Source organism: Coffea eugenioides, chromosome 6 (assembly GCF_003713205.1).
Source record: "Coffea eugenioides isolate CCC68of chromosome 6, Ceug_1.0, whole genome shotgun sequence".
Taxonomy (NCBI): Eukaryota; Viridiplantae; Streptophyta; class Magnoliopsida; order Gentianales; family Rubiaceae; genus Coffea; species Coffea eugenioides.
Genome location: NC_040040.1, coordinates 37,579,843 through 37,601,285, shown reverse-complemented (window position 1 = coordinate 37,601,285; position 21,443 = coordinate 37,579,843). Strand labels below are relative to the sequence as shown.

The following is a 21,443-nucleotide window of genomic DNA, read 5'->3' as shown; positions in this document are numbered from 1 at the left end:
AATTTCTCAATCACTACTTCAAATCACAATATTTCTCATAAAACTACGTCTTTAACATCTCTAAACTACTAATCTACACATACATGATGGAAAAGAAAGTTTCTAGACAAGGTCACCTTATACCCTCAAGAAAGATGGTAGCTTAGTCTTTTCTCCTCCAAAATAACTCCACCAAAGCCTTTAAACTTCCTTAGTGAGTACTTGTATGGAGTAGTTTCCAATTTGGTTGGCTAAAACTCAAGATTCAAGTAAGTATGGAAGCTAGAACATGAAGAACTCTCCTTGTTTTTCTCCTCAAGAGGGCCGGCCAAGAAGGTGGGAAAATGAGGAAATTTGGGTCAAAATCTGATTTTTAGGAAAGTTAATATCCTTGGTCAAAAATCCAACTTCCAATGAAGACATGACACTTAGCTCCTTGAATGTTTAAGCTTATCTTCTTTCTCCCAATGATTCATCTATCTAACTAACCTCTAATCATCTCCTGGTATCTTGTAAAATAAGATCCCTTTACACAAAAATCACTTAGTCACCAAAATTTTATCGCACTTACCGCACTAGCGGGTCCCACGTCTATAATGCACTTCAAATTTAACGTACCCTAACTTATACCAGAAAAATGATTGAAAATTGTACTTACTTATAAAAATGTATAGAAAATTTAATATTTTAAAGGTCAGTATAAAAATGTAGGCAAAGAAATAAAATAATGTTTAGAAAATGTGAAAATTTTTCAGGTTCTTACAGGAGGTCTTCTGATGCTTCGGCCCTTTTTATAGTCATGAAAGTGATTTTTCCATCAAAATGAATGGCTAGAATCAAACTTTATTTTTTTTAATATAAAAACCCCCTACCATGCTTACTAAGCATGGCAGGGGACAGGTTTTTTTTTTTTTTTTTTTTGGAAAAAATGGTGAAAGGCTGTCACAATGTGATAGACTTTGCCAGATAGAATCTTCATGTGAACCACTTTTTTTTTTTACTTGATCGGATGACTACCGTGCACAGTTAGCACGGTAGCATCAGTTTTTTTTTTTTTTTAAAACTAAACTGCCGTGGCACATTAGCACGCTAGGTATAGATTAGTACATGCCCTCTGTTAGAGCTGTATTTGGCTAATTTTTTTTACCTATAATCTGAGCAATTAGCTAGAAGATATAAGGCTGAATGTATTTTTTCTTGTTTGTTTCTCTGAGTTTTTTTTTTCTAATTACTTTGTATTAATAAATATGGTGTAATAAAAAAAGTTCAGGATAAATTTGCTCCAAATTTCTCTATATTACTGAAAAATTATTAGAAGATTCCTTGACTTGACACTCATTTAATGCTCTTTGGATGCATTCACTTCTACTATTTTTACGCATTATTTATTTATTTCTTGATTGCACAAAAATAATAATGGTAATATCTTTTCTATTGAGTGTAATGAGCTCCAATTACTTTAATGACTTTTAAATAATAAATGAATAATATAATAGCCAAAAATGGCTAGACAAAGAAGATACAAGGCAGAATTTACTATTTTCTTCTTGCTTCCTTGAGGGCCTTTTTTCCACGAAATTTTATCCTAATACTTTGTATTAATATTAATAGATATGGTGCAATAAAAAGTTTCATGATTGAACACTTATTTAATGCTCTTTCTAGATACTCACTCTTACTATTTTTATCCACCACTTATTTATTTCTTGCTTTCAATGTCATAACAATGATAATGTACTTTTTTTTTTGATATATTGAACTCCAATTTCCAAGATGAGTTTTCGTGCCCTTAATTAGTGCCCCACTGTTAATGCCCCCCCCAACTCTCCAGCTTTGGTTACCACGAACTTGGCCTTTTCTTTATTTTGTTCTTCTCCATGACGGCCATATCAGTATCTTTAATGCTCTCATTTTACCTTTTAAGTGCTGGCTCTTACCGCCCTCTCTCTCTCCCGGTGAGTTAATTTCCTTACATTCTTCATCAATTTTCATTTGGCTCTTTTCACTTCAAGCAATAATAACGTCTTGATTTGGTTTTAGTGCACGCTGCTATATTTTAACGTTTTGAGTTATACGAAGCCGATTTTGCTGATTATAATTAAGTTTTCCTTGTTTAATTTTCTTCACTTTTTGCTGGTATTACACTTTGTGTGCTATCTTAAATTTACTCTCACGTACAATGAAATCAATAATGTGAATTATGAATATTGTTTAAGTTGTTGATTATTGCCATTATTTATCTTCCTCAGAAATTGCTTTCCACCTATTTATCTCATAAATAATTTTGGGTCCATGATATTCTAAGAATGCCATCTACAAATTTTCATTCAATACAATGTCTTTTTTTAATACTTAATGCTCCTTTTCATTTTTGTCCATTTTGTTTCTTATACAAATATTATTGATACTAATAAAGCAAATTAATTTCAATAGACGTCATCGTAGTTAGTAGCATTAATTATATAAGAGATATATTTTATTCAAACATATTCATTAATATACATACCGATCTATTACTACATAACCATAATTGATAAAAAAGCACTCAGTATTTTCATTATTCATATTTTGTAGACGTACATTTATTCATAATGATAATATTTATGCTACTTAAACATAAAATTTCATTCCAACCAAAATTTTCATACACGTACTCATTTTTTATACTATGCACTAATTTTATTAAACTTTATTATTTTCCAACTAATATCACTACTTTACACTCTTCCTATTACCATAAAACACATACCAAAAAAGAAAAAAACTCATAGACAAATCATGGGTAGGGCAAGACCAACTAGTCTATATATCTATAATGTGTTATTATATATATATATACACGTGCACTAATATATATAATAGGAGAGGTGACTTTGGGTATAAACAATTTATGTTATTTAATGTTATATCAAAAATACCCTCAAAAGTTAGTTTTTAAACTGCTCAAGTTCCCTCATTTTTTTCTATTATGATTTTAAGTATAATTGACCATACTCCTTTTTTTTCTCTACCATAATTATATATATATATATAAAATATAAAAAAGAGTAGTTCTATAGATTTATACTATATTGTATATAATGGGAGAGGTCACTTTTAGTGTAAAGAATTTATATCATTTAATGTTATACCAAAAATACCCTTTAAAATTAGTTTTCAAACTACTCAAAGTTTCCTCATTTTTTCTATTATGATTTAACTCTTAAGTACAACTATCCTCCTTCCCCCTTTTTTCTCTACGATAGTTTTAAATATAATAACTTCTTAAATAAAAAAAGAGTACTTTTTATAGATTTCTGAAAATAAAAAGAAAACATATATGACATAATTCTACATATAAGTTGAAATAATTAATTATATATGCGCGTCAAATGCACTGGCATAGTGCAGGCCGCTACAAGCTTCACTACTTTTAGGTCGTCTGTCGTCTGCTGATGTGGCGCTAAGGGATTGGTTGACTTTGTTCGTCCTCAACCCTGTCACTTGAGCCCGTTTCTACTAGACATGACTTTCTTGTCCTCCAAACCCCAGAGGTCTGCCGTCCGTCTGCTCCTCTCGCCGTTTCCCCGCCTCCGCTCCACCGACAAAGACAGCAGAAAAGTTGAAAGATTTAAACGCAGAGGCAAGGAAATTCCAAGATTCTATCTCCAGAGTGTCAGGTTCTTTGTTGCCCATTACCTTTTGTTTCCTTTGAATATATGTTTCCGTGATTTTTTCCCAAAAATTTCTCCTGCTTAACATCTAAAATTTCATACTGATTTTTCCTCCGTGCTTTCTCTCGAGACAGAGGCAGCTAAGGGAAGATCATCACCAAGGAATATTGTATGCAATGTTTCCTCCTCAGGTTTCATGAATTTTTTTCTCAGGTTTATTACTGTCTGTGTTTTTTCTTTTCTCTTTTTTACTCATTTTAAATGGTGCTTGTGTTGCTTTACACTGGGATTCCTTTACTTAATTATCTATTTTTTCTGGTTTTCTGGAGCCCTTAAAATTTCTTGGTTAATTTTCTGGTTGTTTTGGATTCATGGGTTGTTAAATCCTTGTCACAATTTCATCCGCTAAAAATTTCTAGATTGCCCTGTCGGATTTCTCAATTTTCTTTTCATAGCTCATCGGTGCTTCAATCATCACAACCATTTCTCTTTCATCTTTATTTTCTGAAACCAAAATTTCTTTCTCCACCTCTCTTCTTCTCATTTTTTTCTTCTAGTTCATCTTTTAGTTGATGTTTAATAGTTTTACTAATCATTACTTCTGTTTCTCTTATGTTTTTGTTTTAGTTATCTGATTTTCCCTATTTGTTTGTCTCTGATTCTCTTATTTTCCCTTCCCTTTTTTGTTGATTGTGATTTCTTCGGGTAGTGCTTCTTTTCCAGTTTTTACCTTTCCTATTATGTAGATTAAAAGATAGCGAATCATACAATTTTATCATTTACTATGCTTGCTGGAATGGAGAGCTATGAATTTGTTTTCTGATAATCATTTTAGCAGTTATGATTTTCTAGCTGTTGCAGTGCATGTTTTCTTTCTTTTTTTTTTAACTACTTTCTTTACTTGTTGCTTTTTGAATATCTTGCAAGATTTTCAGTTGTCACTGCTCATACTCGGTTTGATAAGGATCCTTTTTGCAATCTTCGTAGGGAGCATTTTGAATCCGTAAATCCTTAAAGTGCTTGTTACCATGTAAGTAAAGTTCAGATCTTTGTGGTATAATTTTAACTTTTTGGCAGTTGTCCTAACATCTTGGTAGATTGAGTTAAAAATCTATTCCTTAGTTTTGATTCTTTTTCACATGCTTCTAATTTTTGCTGTTTGGAGAAAATTTATTCTCTATGGCTGTTCAAACTTTTGCAACTCTGATTTATGGTTGTGATTTCTTGCTTAATAAAATGTCCTTGTGGCTTTGTCAAAGCTTGTGCTCCGATGAATAGGTTTCTACTCTAAACATTTTGTTTCTGATCTTGTATCTTAGAAGATTTTGATAATATTATGGTCTCCACATTTGTATTTCTGTTGTTTTGTCATTTTTCTTTGATTACTTTTTCCCCCAACTCAGATGGGGATAGCTGATGTCATAGTTGTTCTCATGAGAAATGGAACTACTTTGAGAGAAAAAAATTTAAACAAAAATCAATAGTGTGGTTATTTTGGAAAGTCAGGTGATCCCTTTCTTCATGGTGTGCATGATGAAATGTTCATAACTTAATTAGACTAAAAATATCGGCAGAGGACCTTTAAACAAATATCTTGTAGCAGAAAGTCATTGGTTTAGAGAAAAGGGATGCTTGACATGACTCATGAGATGCTTGAAAGATTGGAGGCAACTTGAGGGCTAATGGTTTTCTTAAGTTCATGATGCGATTTCTTGCGGTTGTTTCTATGTTCTCATATTGTTTAACAGACAGGAAATTGCTAATATAAGGAGAAGTAGTGCAGAGGAAGTGACTGAGCGAGTATTAAGCCAACTATCATTACCTAGTGTGCAGGTAAAATAAATTGGTCCTACGTAAAGACACAGGAAAGACAATGAATGTACTAAACATTGTTTGAGAACTATGAAATCTGTTTTTGTTGTTTGCAAGTGGTCTGTTTAAAGCATGTGTATGTTTATCATGTAGGGATTCACTGTAATCCAGTTTTCAGCTAGGGTAGTACCTGATTATTAGGCCATAGTTATTTGTGTACCAAATAAGGCACTATACAAGTCTTTCAGCGACTGAGGGTGGTGACGTTAATAGACACTTCATAGCTTATACAATGGCAAGTTGAATGCCAATCTCTGCTATCTTTTCATCTTTCACCGCCACATTCCAACCGTTGTTGCTTTTGCCACACCGATATAACAAAAGAAAGTTTTGGGGGGGGGGGGTTGAGATTATTGTGAGTGCTGTTGATGTGGATTGTCCAAGTTCTTGGTAAGTTTTTTTTATGTTTGCCTAGCTTTTGTACAGCTTTTATCATAACGTTGATTGCTTGTAACTTTATGCTTCTAATATCTTTCATTTAATTACTTTAGTTAAAATTTGTGTGTTGATATGCTGTGTAAGTCTTGTACCATCCATCCCTTGTAGTCATTTTGATTTTTCTAATATTGGTTGGTGATGTTTACTTTATGTATGTCTTGATTTTTTTTATATGTGGTATCCTGTTCAGGCTATCATCATTTTGTCGTACATACAAGTAGATATTTCCTCATTTGTGAATTGTTTTTCCTTTCATGGAGTGTTTACTTTTATGCTTCAAGTTTCCATTATGTGTGGTGAAATTTTTTATTGTTAGTTGTCTTTTGCCAGCTTATTCAATTTCTTGATATTTAACTAATAGGATTACTTCCTTTCCATTTTCCAATTTCTTATGTCTGGATGAGGAAAAAATTTGGTTTACGGAAGAGCTCTTTTACTGCACTAAAGTGATATATTCTTTACTTGCTATGATCTCCAACCTTAGGTATCACCAAAACATAAGAAAGTTGACCAGGCTTTAGGTCAAGTATGGTAATAATGGCAGTAATGGCTTGTGAATTCTTGGATTTGATATTTTATCTTGGTTAAGATAAAGAAAAGGCAAAAACAGCAAAAAGCTGTTGCTTGGGAGTTTGAAGAGATTCTAGAGTTAAACTTTTGTTTGCCGGAAACAGCTTAAACAGAGCATTCTTCTGAATGGTGGTGGTTTTGGGAAGAGGCTTCAAATTGTAATGTTCATTTATAGACAGGAATGATTTCATGAGCCCTGTAGCTCTCTCAATTTGTATTACATGAGAATGAAATTGTAATACTTGGCAGGAAAAATAACTGAAAAAACATACATTGTAAAAGAAGACCAAAAGGCTTATTAACAATCTTTTAAATCTAAGTTTTTCATTATTTTATTCAATAACATTTAATTTCATACTAGAAATAATATTGTTACACGGGCACCGCATCCCCACGCCTTGTGCGGGACAGTGTCCTAGTTTCTTATAGACAAATATTTGTAGGAGCTTTCATGCGGAAAATAATTATACAGACTACATGTTTAATCTCATTGTTTCTTCTGTTTTCTCAATACCATCCCTCTGTTATTTTTTATCCAATTCAAAGTAAGTTTCAATTACACTTCTATGCTTCATTTTGTCATGAAAATCCCTTTTTTACTTCTCTTACTCAAAAGTACACTTGATCATATATCATCATAAAATCTTGTACCTATCCAAGAATTAGACTTGTTCCTTCTCATAATTATTTTGCGTGATGCTGGGAATTGCTGGTATAAAAGTTTAATAGTGTAAAAATGCTATTTTCTTCTTTTTCTTTACTCAGGGAATTCCTCCTGTCGTATTTGCCTGTTTTACTGCTCTAATGGTTTCAATGCTTATTTGGTTTTGTCAATATTTTTTTTTTGTTTAAATGAGAAGAACTGATAATGACTGATTTTTCTCCTCTGATCCTGTTAGTGTGCTGATAACAACTGATAAAGGAACTGCAGGGAGGCCTATGCAAGCAAAAGAGCTTAGGAAAAGAAAGATGTTATAAACTGTCAGACCCCAATTACCAAAGTAATGGAAACTTACAAAAGAAAACGTAGAAACTACCTTTTTAGTCAAAACAAGAGACAGCTAGAGACAAACTTTTGTCCTTGAGCATGAAGTCATGCCTAATGTTTCTCCTATAGCTGTATAGTATTCTATAATTTCTTTTGCTAAAGTCATATTCTTAAATAACTTTTGCTAATAGAAGATTGCCATTGATTTTTGTTTTGATTTCTTTTTTTCTTAATTTGCATGTGCAAACTATTTTTGTATAGGCATTATATATCCTCAAAAACATTATCTGTTGTTATAAGTCACAAAAACTTCTCTAGCAACATTTTCAAGAAAATAAATATTTTTATCAGTTATCTAAATTGAGTCAATGTTATCATAATTTTGAGGCTAGCTTGTGATGAAATTATGAGGTGCATGGCCTGGTCAAATGTTTTGCTGTGTAGTGGGCTTATGCTTTGGACTAGCACTTCACATAGTTGGTGTAGGTTCAGCCTATAAAAGAAAGTGTCTTTTATGAATTTGACAGGAGGTTGGCTACGGGTAGTAAGAAACATGAGTTTGTTACTACTTAAAGAATCACCTGCTTATTTGGTGATCCAACAAATTGTAAATGATCTTAAAAGATGGAAAGTAAATTCTGCCTATAGTTAGAGATTTGGAGTTCTAAATATGAACCTTAAAGAGACTGTTGTTACAAAAATATTTTTTCATGGCTTTGACAATTTTTTTATACTTCTTATATTGATTTATTGGTTCTTAGATTTTAACATTTCCAACCAGATGTACTGTTTGAAATATGCAAAACAATCATACTGTGAGATGTACTGTTTGAAACCTTTGTGGAGATAAAGCCAGTTTATGTTATCTTGTTAGCAATTCTTTTGTGTATTTTATACCTGTCTGGATGGAGTTTGTCTTTAGGATACAAAGGCAACCTATTCATGGAAAATTTTGTGAGATCCTGGCCTCATGGATTAATTGCCGTTTTCTTGTTTTCTCTCAGCTACCAATGCTATTTGAATGTGACCTATTGAATTTGTTACTATCTCTGTTAGATTTAGCACAGGTAATGCTCTGGTTAGGGGGTTTATGAGTTTCCAGACAATCTGTCCCAACTTACAAATGGCATCAAAATGTTATCGTTAAATTGATGAAAGTAAGTGTGTAGGATCATAATCTTCATCGAAATGTGAAACTGTATTGTAATTGTTAGCTTTGATAGACATCTGTTTGGACAAAATGTGTCATTGATCCAAAATAAAAGAAAAATTGTATTTTCTTGGGCTCTCTAATTCTTTTCAGCTTTCATGTGCATTCATACAATTCAATTGCTATGGCTTCAATTATTGAAGTATTAATGTACATAATTTGAATGATTTGGTTCTTGCAACTGCTAATTTGTTATATTACAAATGTACACACACTATTGAAACATAAAAAACTGATTATATACATTGGGCAGGGCATATCTAGATATTTCACCGTGGATTGCATGGTGTTCTTCTCCTAGTATTTTACAAAGTAGTAGCAGAAGAACTCTGAAGAAGCCCTAATCACTAGTAGTGGTAACTAATAAGGTAGGTAGCAGAAGAATTGCAAGAAAAAGCAAAATGCTTATGGATATTAATTATTATTGACATGGATCTGCAAGAGCAGTAGCTGCTGGACTTCTTTCCGTGGTGTGCTGCATCTTCTACATTAACATCAGGTGCACGATCCCTCTCTCTTTCTCTTTGTTTCACTTCTTGTTGTGCTAAAATATTAAAGCATCCGTTTATTTAATCAAATTTAATTGGAATTTGAAATGTGCTTTCTCCATAGCCCTCCCTCTCATTCACCCCCAAAAGTTGCAATGCAATAACTCCCTTCCCTTTCAACTTAGCTGTTCAGTCTCTACTAGTAGTACATACAACAGCTTTGAGTGGCCACTACTACTTTTTCTTGCTTTCTCGCTCGCTAGTCGCTTCCCCATTTTCACTTCACCCTCTTTCTTTCTTTTCTTTGGATCCAAATTCCCAGATGCTTCTGTCTTCTAGGCTCACTTAATTGAATTTTTTTATGCTTTTAACACCCCCCCACAAAAACCTACTAGCCCCATGGCCTCCTCCACCAGCATAACACTTACTCCCCTGTCCTCACCTCTGCGATGATCTTCTCATTGCTTGAGGAAGCTTTCAGTTGCCCTTCACATTTGCGGTGTGAACTTTACTCGTCCTTTTTAATTAATTGTCAATAATTTTTGGATTTTCTTGGGGGATTATGATTGTCTTTGCGTTAAATTTTTAGTACAGCAGATGTATGGGTTTTTTGATTTTGTCCTGAGTTGAACAGGTTGACTCAGACGATTTTGCCGGACTTTTTACTGACCCGAGGCAACTCTGCCTAGCCAAGTTCCTGTGACCAGTCGTTTGAGTCGACTCCTACTCAGACGGGTCTTTGAACCATGTCATTTAGGAAGAGACCTCGTGATGGAGATGAGATGGATTGGTGCCACAAAGATCGGATGAGAAGGAGACAACAACACTATGCGAGCAGCCGGAAAGACAGAGATTGGAGGGAAGCCAGGGGCTATTGGGAGAGAGATAAGGAAAGGAATGAGATGGTCTTCCACTTGGGTTCTTGGGAAGCTGATCAAAACAGAGCTGGCATGACAGTGCCACAGAGAAGTTGCAGTGGCAGCGAAGGGACAGAGAAGGAAGCTGAAGAGCCAAATGGAAGTAACAAACTCCCTGAAGAGCAGGCGCGGCAATACCAATTGGATGTTCTTGAACAGGCAAAGACGAAGAACACAATTGCTTTCCTGGAAACTGGGGCAGGAAAAACACTCATTGCTGTCCTCCTTATTAGGAGTATTTGTAGTGACTTGCAGAGCAAGAACAAGAAAATGCTGGCTGTATTTCTAGTTCCTAAAGTTCCACTTGTTTATCAGGTAGTTTTCTTGGTAGAAAATTATTTACTGGCTTATTTGCCTTATATGTTCTTTGAATGATTTCTTTATTTTCATCCCCAATCCAGCAAGCAGAAGTAATTCGTGAGAGAACGGGTTATCAAGTTGGTCACTATTGTGGTGAAATGGGCCAAGACTTCTGGGATGCACGAAGGTGGCAGCGAGAGTTTGAAACCAAACAGGTGTTGGAATCATTGGTTTGTGTATTATCTATTAATTGTGCACATCCTTATGATCTTTTATGGTTCCATCATGCAAACATGATGTTATAAGATTTTGCTGTCCTGTTCAGTTAAAGTCCACAGTATAGTCTGGTTGATTTTACAATACTTGCAAATATAGCATGTGATACATTGAGTTATAAATACATGTAATTTGTGTCAGCCTTATTTAAGGTTCACTCGGATGCATGAATTTATGTCTTGCAATCAAATATAGAGGATATTAGCCCCCTGAATAACCACCGTTCCCTCTGTCTCGCCAATTACCTTGCTTCTAATTGCATTTAGTCCAATTCAGATCAGTCCATTAAGCCTAGGTTGAGCCAAGAATATGTACGCAGAATGGACCATATCTCTCCAAGTATAGTCCTGAGTGATGAGAAAAGGGAAGAATGATTATGTGAAGCTGCCACGTGGTGCAATGCATTTAAATCACCTACTCATGCAATTTATATCCTAAAGAGAGGATCTCCTAAAAGGATATAATTTGCAGTCCAAGGAAGGGTATCCTTGGATGCTGCATGAGTACTGTAGAAATGTTAACATCATGATTTGGTGCTTCAGATTGTTGTGTTCTTGGGGATTTCATTTAGCTCTCAATCTCTTACAGCTTGTTACTATATCAGATTGAAGTAGCGTGAGAAGACGCTGGTGTGCAAATTAAAACAGTCATAGTATTTTCCAGAACAAGGATGTAGTATTAAAACAGTCATAGTATTTTCCTTTTGGAATTTTAGATGGTAAGATTTCTCTACTAACGCAGCCAACTCCATTTGTTAGAACAGCTTCCGTTGAGTCTCTGCACCTATCCTTTTTGCTCATCTTGATGTCTCTTACATTATACACCTTCCATCCTGATTTGATTGACACTTGGGATAACGTGTTCCTTAAGCACAGTAAAAATGATTGTCCAAGTTTTGTGTTAACCAAACAGTGTGAGCATGGTGGAATGACTTTGTGAGCATATATGCTTTTGTTTTGGCTACTCCATTCACCATGACAAGTCAAGAGCGTGTGTGCATGCAATCTTATCTGCCTAAGGTTGTGTGGTGCGCACTTCTAAAGTAAATTAATGCTACTTGGCACCAATAACTTCCGTGTCCCACTTCTGATTGTGCATTCTTTTAGTCTTCATATAAGTCCCAAAAGTGCTTAGTTTGACTCATTTAAGTTAATAATTGACATTGCAGGTTTTAGTCATGACAGCTCAAATTCTCTTGAATATATTGAGACACAGCATAATAAAAATGGAAGCTATTGATCTACTTATTCTGGATGAATGTCATCATGCTGTCAAGAAACATCCATATTCTTTAGTGATGTCTGAGTTCTATCATACAACGTCAAAGGAGCAGAGGCCATCTGTTTTTGGAATGACAGCTTCTCCTGTTAACTTGAAGGGTAGGCATTGGTTTATCTATCTTAGCATTTCACTTCTGTTGCTTGCTTGCAGAGAAGCTACTTAATCCAAATTTTGTTTGCAGTGCAGTAATATCTTGTCATTTGTCTTTGTTCTTCCTCTCTATCTCTCTCTCTCTCTTTTTAATACTCTTGGCTGCACTGGGGGTTTTGCCACTACTATTATTCACAAAACTGTTGCCATTGTCATGCAGGTGTTTCAAGCCAAATAGACTGCGCAATTAAGATTCGTAATCTAGAATGTAAGTTAGATTCAGTAGTTTGTACAGTAAAGGATCGTAAAGAGCTCGAGAGACACGTGCCAATGCCCTCAGAAGTTGTAGTTGAATATGACAAAGCTACTAGTTTGTGGTCCCTCCATGAACAGATAAAGCAAATGGAAGTGGCAGTTGAAGAAGCTGCTCAATCGAGCTCTAGGAGGAGTAAATGGCAATTTATGGGAGCAAGAGATGCTGGTGCAAAGGAAGAGCTGCGCCAAGTATATGGTGTATCTGAAAGAACTGAAAGTGATGGAGCTGCTAACTTAATTCAAAAGCTGAGGGCCGTCAACTATGCACTTGGAGAACTAGGACAGTGGTGTGCTTATAAGGTGAAGTATCTTGTTGGGGATTAGTTTTCTATGCCAATTTTGTGTAACTACTTACAAGTTTCCTTTGCCCTATATCGTTGAAGGTTGCACAATCATTTTTAGCTGGTTTACAAAATGATGAAAGAGCAAATTACCAACTAGATGTCAAATTTCAAGAATCGTATCTAAGTAAAGTTGTTTCCCTCTTGCAATGCCAATTATCTGAGGGAGCTGTAAGTGAAAGTAACTCAAGAATTGGAGATTTGGTTGGTTTTGAAACTTCAGAGAGCAGTTTGTCTGAAGAGATAGAGGAGGGAGAACTTCCTGACAGTCACGGTGAGTGCTCACTAGTCTTGTTTGCTGGAGGGGTAATGCATTTTATTTGCTACTATATGTTAACTGGTTGATCTTGGCTTGTTGGAGTTCAACTTTTATTGTTATAAGCCCAACTACAGGAAGGGAATTGATCCATTAATTGTTACCTTTGTCCTTTCTCCAGTTATCATTCTAATAAAAGTTAGAAAGTGATTCATAATTCATATGCCAAAGATATGTTAGTTAAGAGATGTGCATAACCTCTGATTTTAAGGGTATATGGAGGGCTTATCCAGCTGGTCCCTACCTGCTATATGCATGCAGGTGTCATATCAGTTGAAAATTATCTTAAATTATTCACACGCTAGACAGAGGCCAATTCTCTTGTGCTTTATGTACTCTCTTAGTTGTATGCTTGCTAATGATAGTTGTCAATGTTCATAACGTCTCTTAGTAATTATGTGCATAACCTCTCTTAGTTGTATCCTGTGATTTATGTACTCTCTTAGTTGTATACACTCTATACAGCTGCCATTAGAATTAGAAAGAGTGCTAATGATGCAGTTGCCTCAGTTGTATTTTGATTGTTTAATTCCTTTAAAAATTGTGTATGTGGGTTTTTGTCATAGTTGTCAATGTTCTTTTTTGCTTGTATGCTTGTCTGATTCAGTTGTCTCTGGCGGAGAACATGTTGATGTGATAATTGGAGCCGCTGTTGCTGATGGGAAAGTGACACCAAAAGTGCAGTCGTTGATTAAAATACTTCTGAAATATCAGCATACAGATGATTTTCGTGCAATCGTTTTTGTGGAACGTGTTGTGGCTGCCTTAGTTCTTCCAAAGGTCAACTAAACATAAGCTATACATATTCTCCATTTTGAATTTTAACTTGTTAATTCTTTATTGTGACAATATTTGGTCAAGCATGCAGGTTTTTGCAGAGCTTCCTTCCCTGAGTTTTATCAAGTCAGCAAGCTTGATTGGGCATAACAATAGTCAAGAGATGCGGACAAGTCAATTGCAGGATGCAATAGCAAAATTCCGAGATGGCCGTGTATGCTAAATGCTTATACATGATTCATCTTAAATACCAGATTTGCTCTTATTCACTATCTTACGCTTGCACTGATCTGTAGGTTACCTTGTTAGTTGCCACTAGTGTTGCTGAGGAGGGACTTGATATTAGGCAGTGCAATGTTGTCATCCGCTTTGACCTGGCAAAAACTGTTCTAGCATACATTCAGTCCAGGGGCCGAGCTAGAAAGCCTGGATCAGATTACATTTTGATGGTTGAGAGGTAGTTATGCATCTTGTGGATTCTTATGGTTCCTTTCCCATTATTTTCCATAATTGAGATGACAAATGAACTTAGATTTTAAAATTTATTATGTTTTATCCTTTATTTAGAGGAAATTTATCACATGAAGCATTTCTAAGAAATGCTAGAAATAGTGAAGAAACTTTGCGAAAAGAAGCAATTGAGAGGACGGATATTAGTCATCTTAATGGTACATCTAAGCTGGGGGAGGTGACAGAAAATACAGTCTATCAAGTGGAGTCAACGGGTGCTGTGGTCAGTTTAAATTCTGCTGTTGGACTCATCCACTTTTACTGTTCGCAGCTGCCGAGTGACAGGTTCAGTTTCTTTTTCAATGTGATTATTGTCCTTATCATGCACTTATTCTCCACAGCAAGTAGATTCTTAGCTTTTTGTTCCTTTTTCACTTTCTTTGTTTTAGGTACTCAATACTTCGCCCTGAGTTTATTATGCAGCGCCATGAGAAGCCAGGAGGACCTACTGGATATTCATGCAGGCTTCAGCTTCCCTGTAATGCACCATTTGAGGAACTTGAGGGTCCTGTCTGCGGCTCAATGCGTGTTGCACAACAGGCATGATATGCATGTATTAAATAATCAGATCCATGTTGCTACCCCTAACTTATTCAACTATATTTATTAAACAGAATCTGTAATCTTCAGGCTGTCTGTTTAGCTGCTTGCAAGAAGCTCCATGAGATGGGAGCATTTACTGACATGCTCTTGCCTGACAAGGGAAGTGGGGCAGATCTTGAGAAAGTTGAAAAAAATGATGAAGGGGATCCGCTTCCTGGAACTGCTAGGCATAGGGAGTTCTACCCTGAAGGCGTTGCTAAAGTTCTTCAGGTTAGTTTGTGAATGCAAACCTGGTTTAGCTTGCTCCAGTTTGTAATTGAAGATGATATAAACCAGTATAAGATATATGAATTTTAGGGTAAATTATGAAAATCCCATCTGCTGTTTAAGTGGGTTATCCTATATTTGTCATAGGTAACCCTGTATCTCTCATGGTTATAAGGCTGCCTTTTAGCTCTCTGTGTTTTAAACCAGAAGGTAAATTGATTGATAAAGTGTAAAAGTGACAATCTATATCATATTATGCTTTTCAAAAGAACTTTACCGGTTCCTTGGGGCAGCACTAGGAGAAGTGAAGAAAATATATGTTAGTTTTTGCACTTAGCAATTATGGAAAATGCGTTGTATTAGAAGCTCACACCTACCTATCATGTGACCTTCCGGTGATTTAATTTCTCTTAGGTCCTTTTTTTTCTCTCTAAATTTAATGAATCAGCTAATTATCATGTTTCAGCACAAATTTTGAAGTGATCAGTTAAACAAATCCATCTTGTTTTTTATGTTTTGAAGTGGCTGAATAAAGAGCTCAACTGTTCAATGGTACATGTTAGCTTTTAGGCTTGGCTTCGTGTAGAGCACATTTGATGTTATGTTTTTTCACGAAGCAGATCAATTGTCTTTTGCCTCCACAGTAAAAGTAGAAACCTTTAAGATCAGATTTTTGTCCGCATGGAGTTGTTTGCAGTAAGCTTATCATGTCTTCTGGTGCCCAAAGAAAATTGTTTTAATGAGTTTCTGACCAGTCATTGATCAAGTCAGACAAAATGCAAGAAATAATGCTGGTCATTTTTGTACCACAATCCTACTGCTCTGTCTTCTGTATACTTAAAATGTGGGCTCACACTCTTTCGTTTTGCCTTTTAGGAGATTTTACTGTTCCTTTTTCAATTTACATATTTTTTTTTATTACTTGTGAGGATTTACTACATTTGATGTTGTAAAGCCCGTGTAATTGGATTGTCTTGACTACATTTTGGTACATGTTTTGCAGATCAACAGCACTATTACTGAATTTATATGTTGTTAGATTTTGTTTTCCACTTTCCATTGGTTTTAGTTTCTATGCAAGGTGTCCTAGTGTTGCTGAGATGTAAAATTTTGTTTTCCACTTTCCATTGGTTTTAGTTTCTATGCAAGGAGTGTCCTAGTGTTGCTGAGATGTAAAATTCTCTTATTTTAAACTTCTGTTGTTCCTGTAGGGAGATTGGATCTTAACTGGGAGAGATAGTTGTGACTACTCCAAATTCTTTCACCTGTATATGTATGAGGTCAAATGTGTTAATTTTGGTTCCTCAAAGGATCCATTCTTAACTCAAGTTTCAGAGTTTGCGGTGTTGTTTGGCAATGAGCTGGATGCAGAGGTATGTTTTTCATTATTGCGTTAAATGTAAAAGTTCAATGTTTTTTGTTGCTAAGTGTCTCTTATTATCAGGTGTTATCGATGTCAATGGATCTATTTATTGCTCGAACTGTAATCACAAAAGCTTCACTTATCTATCGAGGCCCACTAGAAATTACTGAAATTCAGGTTGATCACATATTACTTTTTCATTGATACGAAGATATAGCACTCTGCATCTTGCTTATCTGCTTGAACCGTAATCTGGTGTCTGTTTGTACAGTTAGCTTTGCTCAAGAGCTTCCATGTAAGACTAATGAGCATAGTACTGGATGTGGATGTTGAACCATCCACTACTCCATGGGATCCTGCGAAGGCTTATTTATTTGTTCCAACGACCTGCAACAAAACTACTGATCCGATAAAAGATATTGACTGGGATCTGATTGAGAGAATAACAAACACAGATGCATGGCGCAATCCCATCCAGAGAGCTCGACCAGATGTTTGTCTTGGGACAAACGAGCGAGCACTAGGTGGAGACCGTAGAGAATACGGATTTGGGAAATTGCGGCATGGAATTACCTATGGCCTTAAATCCCATCCTACTTATGGTATCCGGGGAGCTATTGCACAGTTTGATGTTGTGGAAGCTTCTGGTTTGCTTCCTAATCGAAATACCCTTGAAGTTTCTGTTCAAGGGGTTTTAAACAAGGACAAATTGATGATGGCTGATTCTTGTGTTAGTGCGGAAGATTTAGTTGGGAAGATTATTACTGCAGCTCATTCAGGAAAGAGGTTTTTTGTTGATTCTGTGCGCTATGACATGACTGCAGAAAACCCATTTCCGAGGAAAGAAGGCTACCTTGGTCCTTTGGAGTACAGCTCTTATGCTGATTACTACAAGCAAAAGTATGCATCTAAAATCAACTTAAAATTGCTTGGCATACCATTTTTTCTGCTTATGAAATGCTTATGATAATTGTTATGGATCCTCATAAACTAAAATTTGTTCTCTAGTTGACTTTTAAAGCAATTTTTGGACAATAGGTTGCAACATTGTTTTCAAAGAGTTGTTTTTTAGCAGGACACGACTCCAATGCGTCTAAACCTTCCTGATCACTGAATAGGAAGTTTCATGGATTGGGTTGTCACTGTTATTTATATGAATATTTTCAGAGTATAACTGCTTAAAATTTTGTCATCCATCTAATTATGCCCAATGGAAGCTAAAACGATGGTTGATGGAGCATTCTTGTCTTTACTTGAGGTTTTAAGAATGGGATAACAAGTATGGGAAAGGTTAATTATCTAACTAATGCACTTCTTTTTCAGTTTGGCCTTCTAAGAAAAGATAATAAATCAGGAGAAAGGTAGTTATTTCAGTATAGTTGTGTGGATGACTTGAAGGGTGAGATCTCTTCTCGAAAAGAATCAACGAGGAAATCACTGTCTTTAAATTCTTTGGTGTAGCTGCTAAGTATTTCTTAATGCAAGGACTGGATGGTTTTAATGCACCATTATTGTACGTGAAAAAGACAAAGCTTATTGCGGTCGGAAAGGAAGCATAAACTATTTTCAAGTGTGAAACACTCTGGTTCTTCTGGGCCATCAACCATAGTTTCGATGTTTTGCACTCTTGAACTAGTTTGAGACCTAGACTGGGAAAGCTTTTAATTCTTCACCTACAATATGGTGCATTTGGCTGTTCGGTCCATAATTACCTGCAGGTATGGAGTTCATTTGATCTTCAAACAACAACCTCTAATAAGAGGCCGTGGTGTTTCATATTGCAAGAATCTTCTCTCCCCTCGGTTTGAACATGCAGAAGGTGTTCACATATCATTTTCACTGTGTCATGTTGACGTGTTATTTTCTCATCATTGCTCTGAACAACTAATTGTGAAATTTTGCCTGTTATAGCTCATGACAATGAATCTGATGAGAACCTGGATAAGACATACTATGTTTTTCTCCCTCCTGAGCTGTGTTTTGTACATCCTCTTCCTGGATCGCTAGTACGGGGTGCTCAAAGATTGCCATCAATTATGAGGAGGGTCGAAAGTATGCTGCTTGCAGTGCAGCTTAAGCATATAATTGGTCATCCAGTCCCTGCTTCAAAGGTGTGATGACACCCTACTAGATACTTTTTAACAGTTACACTAAGTTAGATGACATATGAACCTTTATATGTGCAGATACTGGAAGCTTTGACTGCTGCTTCTTGCCAGGAGACTTTCTGCTATGAACGAGCAGAACTATTGGGTGATGCTTATTTGAAATGGGTTGTTAGTCGATTTCTTTTTCTCCAGTATCCCCAGAAACATGAAGGCCAACTCACTCGAATGAGGCAGCAAATGGTCAGCAACATGGTGCTGTATCAGTATGCATTAAATAAGGGGCTTCAATCATACATTCAAGCAGATCGGTTTGCTCCATCTAGATGGGCTGCTCCAGGGGTGCTGCCTGTCTTTGATGAAGAAATGAAGGAAACAGAAGCATCACTTTTTGATCCACAAGTTTTACATGATGACACGAGGGCAGGGCAGGATCTGGATGATGGTTTATATGAAGATGATGAACTTGAAGACGGTGAGCTGGAAAGCGATTCAAGTTCATATCGCGTCCTCTCTAGCAAAACACTGGCTGATGTTGTTGAGGCACTAATTGGTGTGTATTATGTTGAAGGTGGGAAAATTGCAGCAAACCACGTGATGAAATGGATTGGCATAGAGGTAGATTTTGATTTAAAGGAGAGTGATTATCTTATTAGGCCCAATAGTGTTCCAGAGAATGTTTTGAGGAGCATTGACTTTGATGTGTTGGAAACTACTTTGAACATCAAATTCATTGATAGGAGCTTATTGGTAGAGGCTATTACTCATGCTTCACGCCCTTCCTCTGGGGTGTCTTGTTACCAACGACTGGAGTTTGTAGGTGATGCTGTGTTGGATCATCTCATTACAAGACACTTATTCTTTACATATACAGATCTGCCTCCAGGACGCTTAACTGATTTGCGAGCCGCTGCTGTGAACAATGAAAATTTTGCACGTGTTGCTGTTAAACATAATCTTCATACACACCTTCGACATGGATCGAGTGCCCTTGAAAAACAGGTTTATACTGCTCTACTTTTAACCGCTTGTAATCGACCATTTATATGCATGGTGTTGTGCATCAAATGTGACTTATCCCAAGTAATGAAGCTTTTTACCAATTTTCATTCATGTTTAGATACGAGATTTTGTGAAAGAGGTCCAGAATGAGTTGTCGAAGCCAGGGTTTAACTCCTTTGGTTTAGGGGACTGCAAAGCTCCAAAAGTATTGGGCGATATTGTTGAATCAATTGCTGGTGCTGTCTTCCTTGACAGTGGGCGTGATACTGCAGCTGTATGGAGGGTTAGTCGAACTCAAGAATCTGAGAAAAGTTCCTATTTGTGTCTATATTGCTGAATTTTATTCTCTTGCTTATCTTTTGTCATTAATCAGATATTTTGGTATGAGATCTTGATTTGTAATGAAACTCGTATTGTCAGGTATTCCAACCCCTACTGGAACCAATGGTCACTCCAGAAACCCTTCCAATGCATCCGGTAAGAGAACTGCAAGAAAGATGCCAGCAACAGGCTGAGGGCCTCGAATATAAAGCTACTAGGAGTGGCAATTTGGCAACAGTGGAAGTCTATGTTGATGGTGTTCAGGTTGGATTAGCTCAAAATCCACAAAAGAAAATGGCACAAAAATTGGCTGCTCGAAATGCCCTTGTTGCACTGAAGGAAAAGGAGAAAGCTGAAGCTAAGGAGAATGATACTGATGACGGCAAAAGAAGGAGGAATGGGAGCCAAACGTTTACAAGGCAGACACTAAACGATATCTGTTTGCGGAGAAATTGGCCAATGCCATCATATCGGTAAGAAATTAACTTGTGAACCCAGCTTCTTTGTAATATGCAATTCTTGTATTCAGTATATTCTATTCCTAGCAAACTGGTATAGAATTTTGCTGATTTTATCATGTTAACCATATAATTTGGCATTTTAGGCGCGTCCATGAAGGTGGCCCTGCACATGCAAAAAGGTTCACTTATGCAGTTTGTGTTAAAACTTCTGATAGGGGATGGACGGATGAATGTATTGGAGATCCCATGCCAAGTGTCAAAAAAGCGAAGGATTCTGCTGCAGTTCTTCTCTTAGAATTGCTTAACAAGTGGTATGCGTGAAAGCTCCTGAGGGCTAACGTTTAAGCCACGGGAAAAGGATTTGCTAGAGTTGACTCTGAAAATCTGAGATGCACCACACCCCTTGGTAGCAATAGTGGGAAATAAAATCCTAGAGTTGACTCTGAAAATCTGAGATGCACCACACCCCTTGGTAGCAATAGTGGGAAATAAAATCCTTCTGTACTTGAGGTTCTTAAAAACAGAAGCTTAAATGTAGTGTCAAATATGTGAGATCCCGAAAATTATTTTCATCTTTTATTTTAATTGCCTTGTCTTAAATTCTTGGTTGATTTAATGGTTGATTCATGATTTTTATTTCTATTGCCTCATTCAATTTATTGCACGTTGAGTTTCATAGTGCGTTATGTAAGTGTGATCAACTAGTGAGTTGTGTGTAATAAATTTAGTGAAAAAGAGGAAGTTTTGTGCTAAAGGAATTATGTATCAAGAGGTGATAAGAGATAATTGGAGGAGAACTAGATAATTTGGTAAATTAGAGACAATTAGATAGGTATTACTTCTCGTTTTGCCACTTGTCAATCATCTATCCAACCTGGACCAAGACAAAAGCTTTCCCAAATGGCATGACACTTATTCAATATGGCATAACAAATTGGGCAAAAAATCTGGGCGGCCATTAAACTTTTCTCAGGATCATATTTTGGCCATCGAACTATTTTTTGTCAATAATTGACCACTAAACTATTTAATCAGTAAATCCGTGCCCATTTCTTCGGTA

The 21,443-nt window shown here is 36.1% G+C and overlaps 1 protein-coding gene across 4 annotated transcripts; it reads left to right on the top strand.

Annotated features, from left to right (window-relative positions):
* Positions 1-3,505: 3,505 nt before the first annotated feature.
* Positions 3,506-20,809, top strand: LOC113774692 (endoribonuclease Dicer homolog 1). Of its 4 annotated transcripts, XM_027319293.1 has the most exons (25): positions 3,507-3,638; positions 3,767-3,845; positions 4,620-4,662; positions 8,964-9,078; positions 9,158-9,209; positions 9,833-10,430; positions 10,517-10,630; positions 11,860-12,070; positions 12,283-12,677; positions 12,761-12,992; positions 13,642-13,814; positions 13,903-14,025; positions 14,108-14,268; positions 14,379-14,606; positions 14,711-14,861; positions 14,952-15,134; positions 16,343-16,504; positions 16,576-16,671; positions 16,766-17,394; positions 18,213-18,313; positions 18,406-18,605; positions 18,681-19,601; positions 19,720-19,884; positions 20,022-20,395; positions 20,527-20,809. In XM_027319293.1, the coding sequence occupies exons 6-25, from the start codon at positions 9,945-9,947 to the stop codon at positions 20,702-20,704; spliced, it is 5,283 nt and encodes a 1,760-aa protein (XP_027175094.1). In that variant the 5' UTR covers positions 3,507-3,638; positions 3,767-3,845; positions 4,620-4,662; positions 8,964-9,078; positions 9,158-9,209; positions 9,833-9,944; the 3' UTR covers positions 20,705-20,809. The 4 variants fall into 4 exon arrangements, with proteins under 4 accessions (XP_027175096.1, XP_027175094.1, XP_027175095.1 ...); XM_027319295.1 differs by having other exon boundaries at positions 3,506-3,638; positions 8,964-9,209; positions 20,599-20,809; XM_027319294.1 differs by having other exon boundaries at positions 3,767-3,801; positions 8,964-9,209.
* Positions 20,810-21,443: the final 634 nt, after the last annotated feature.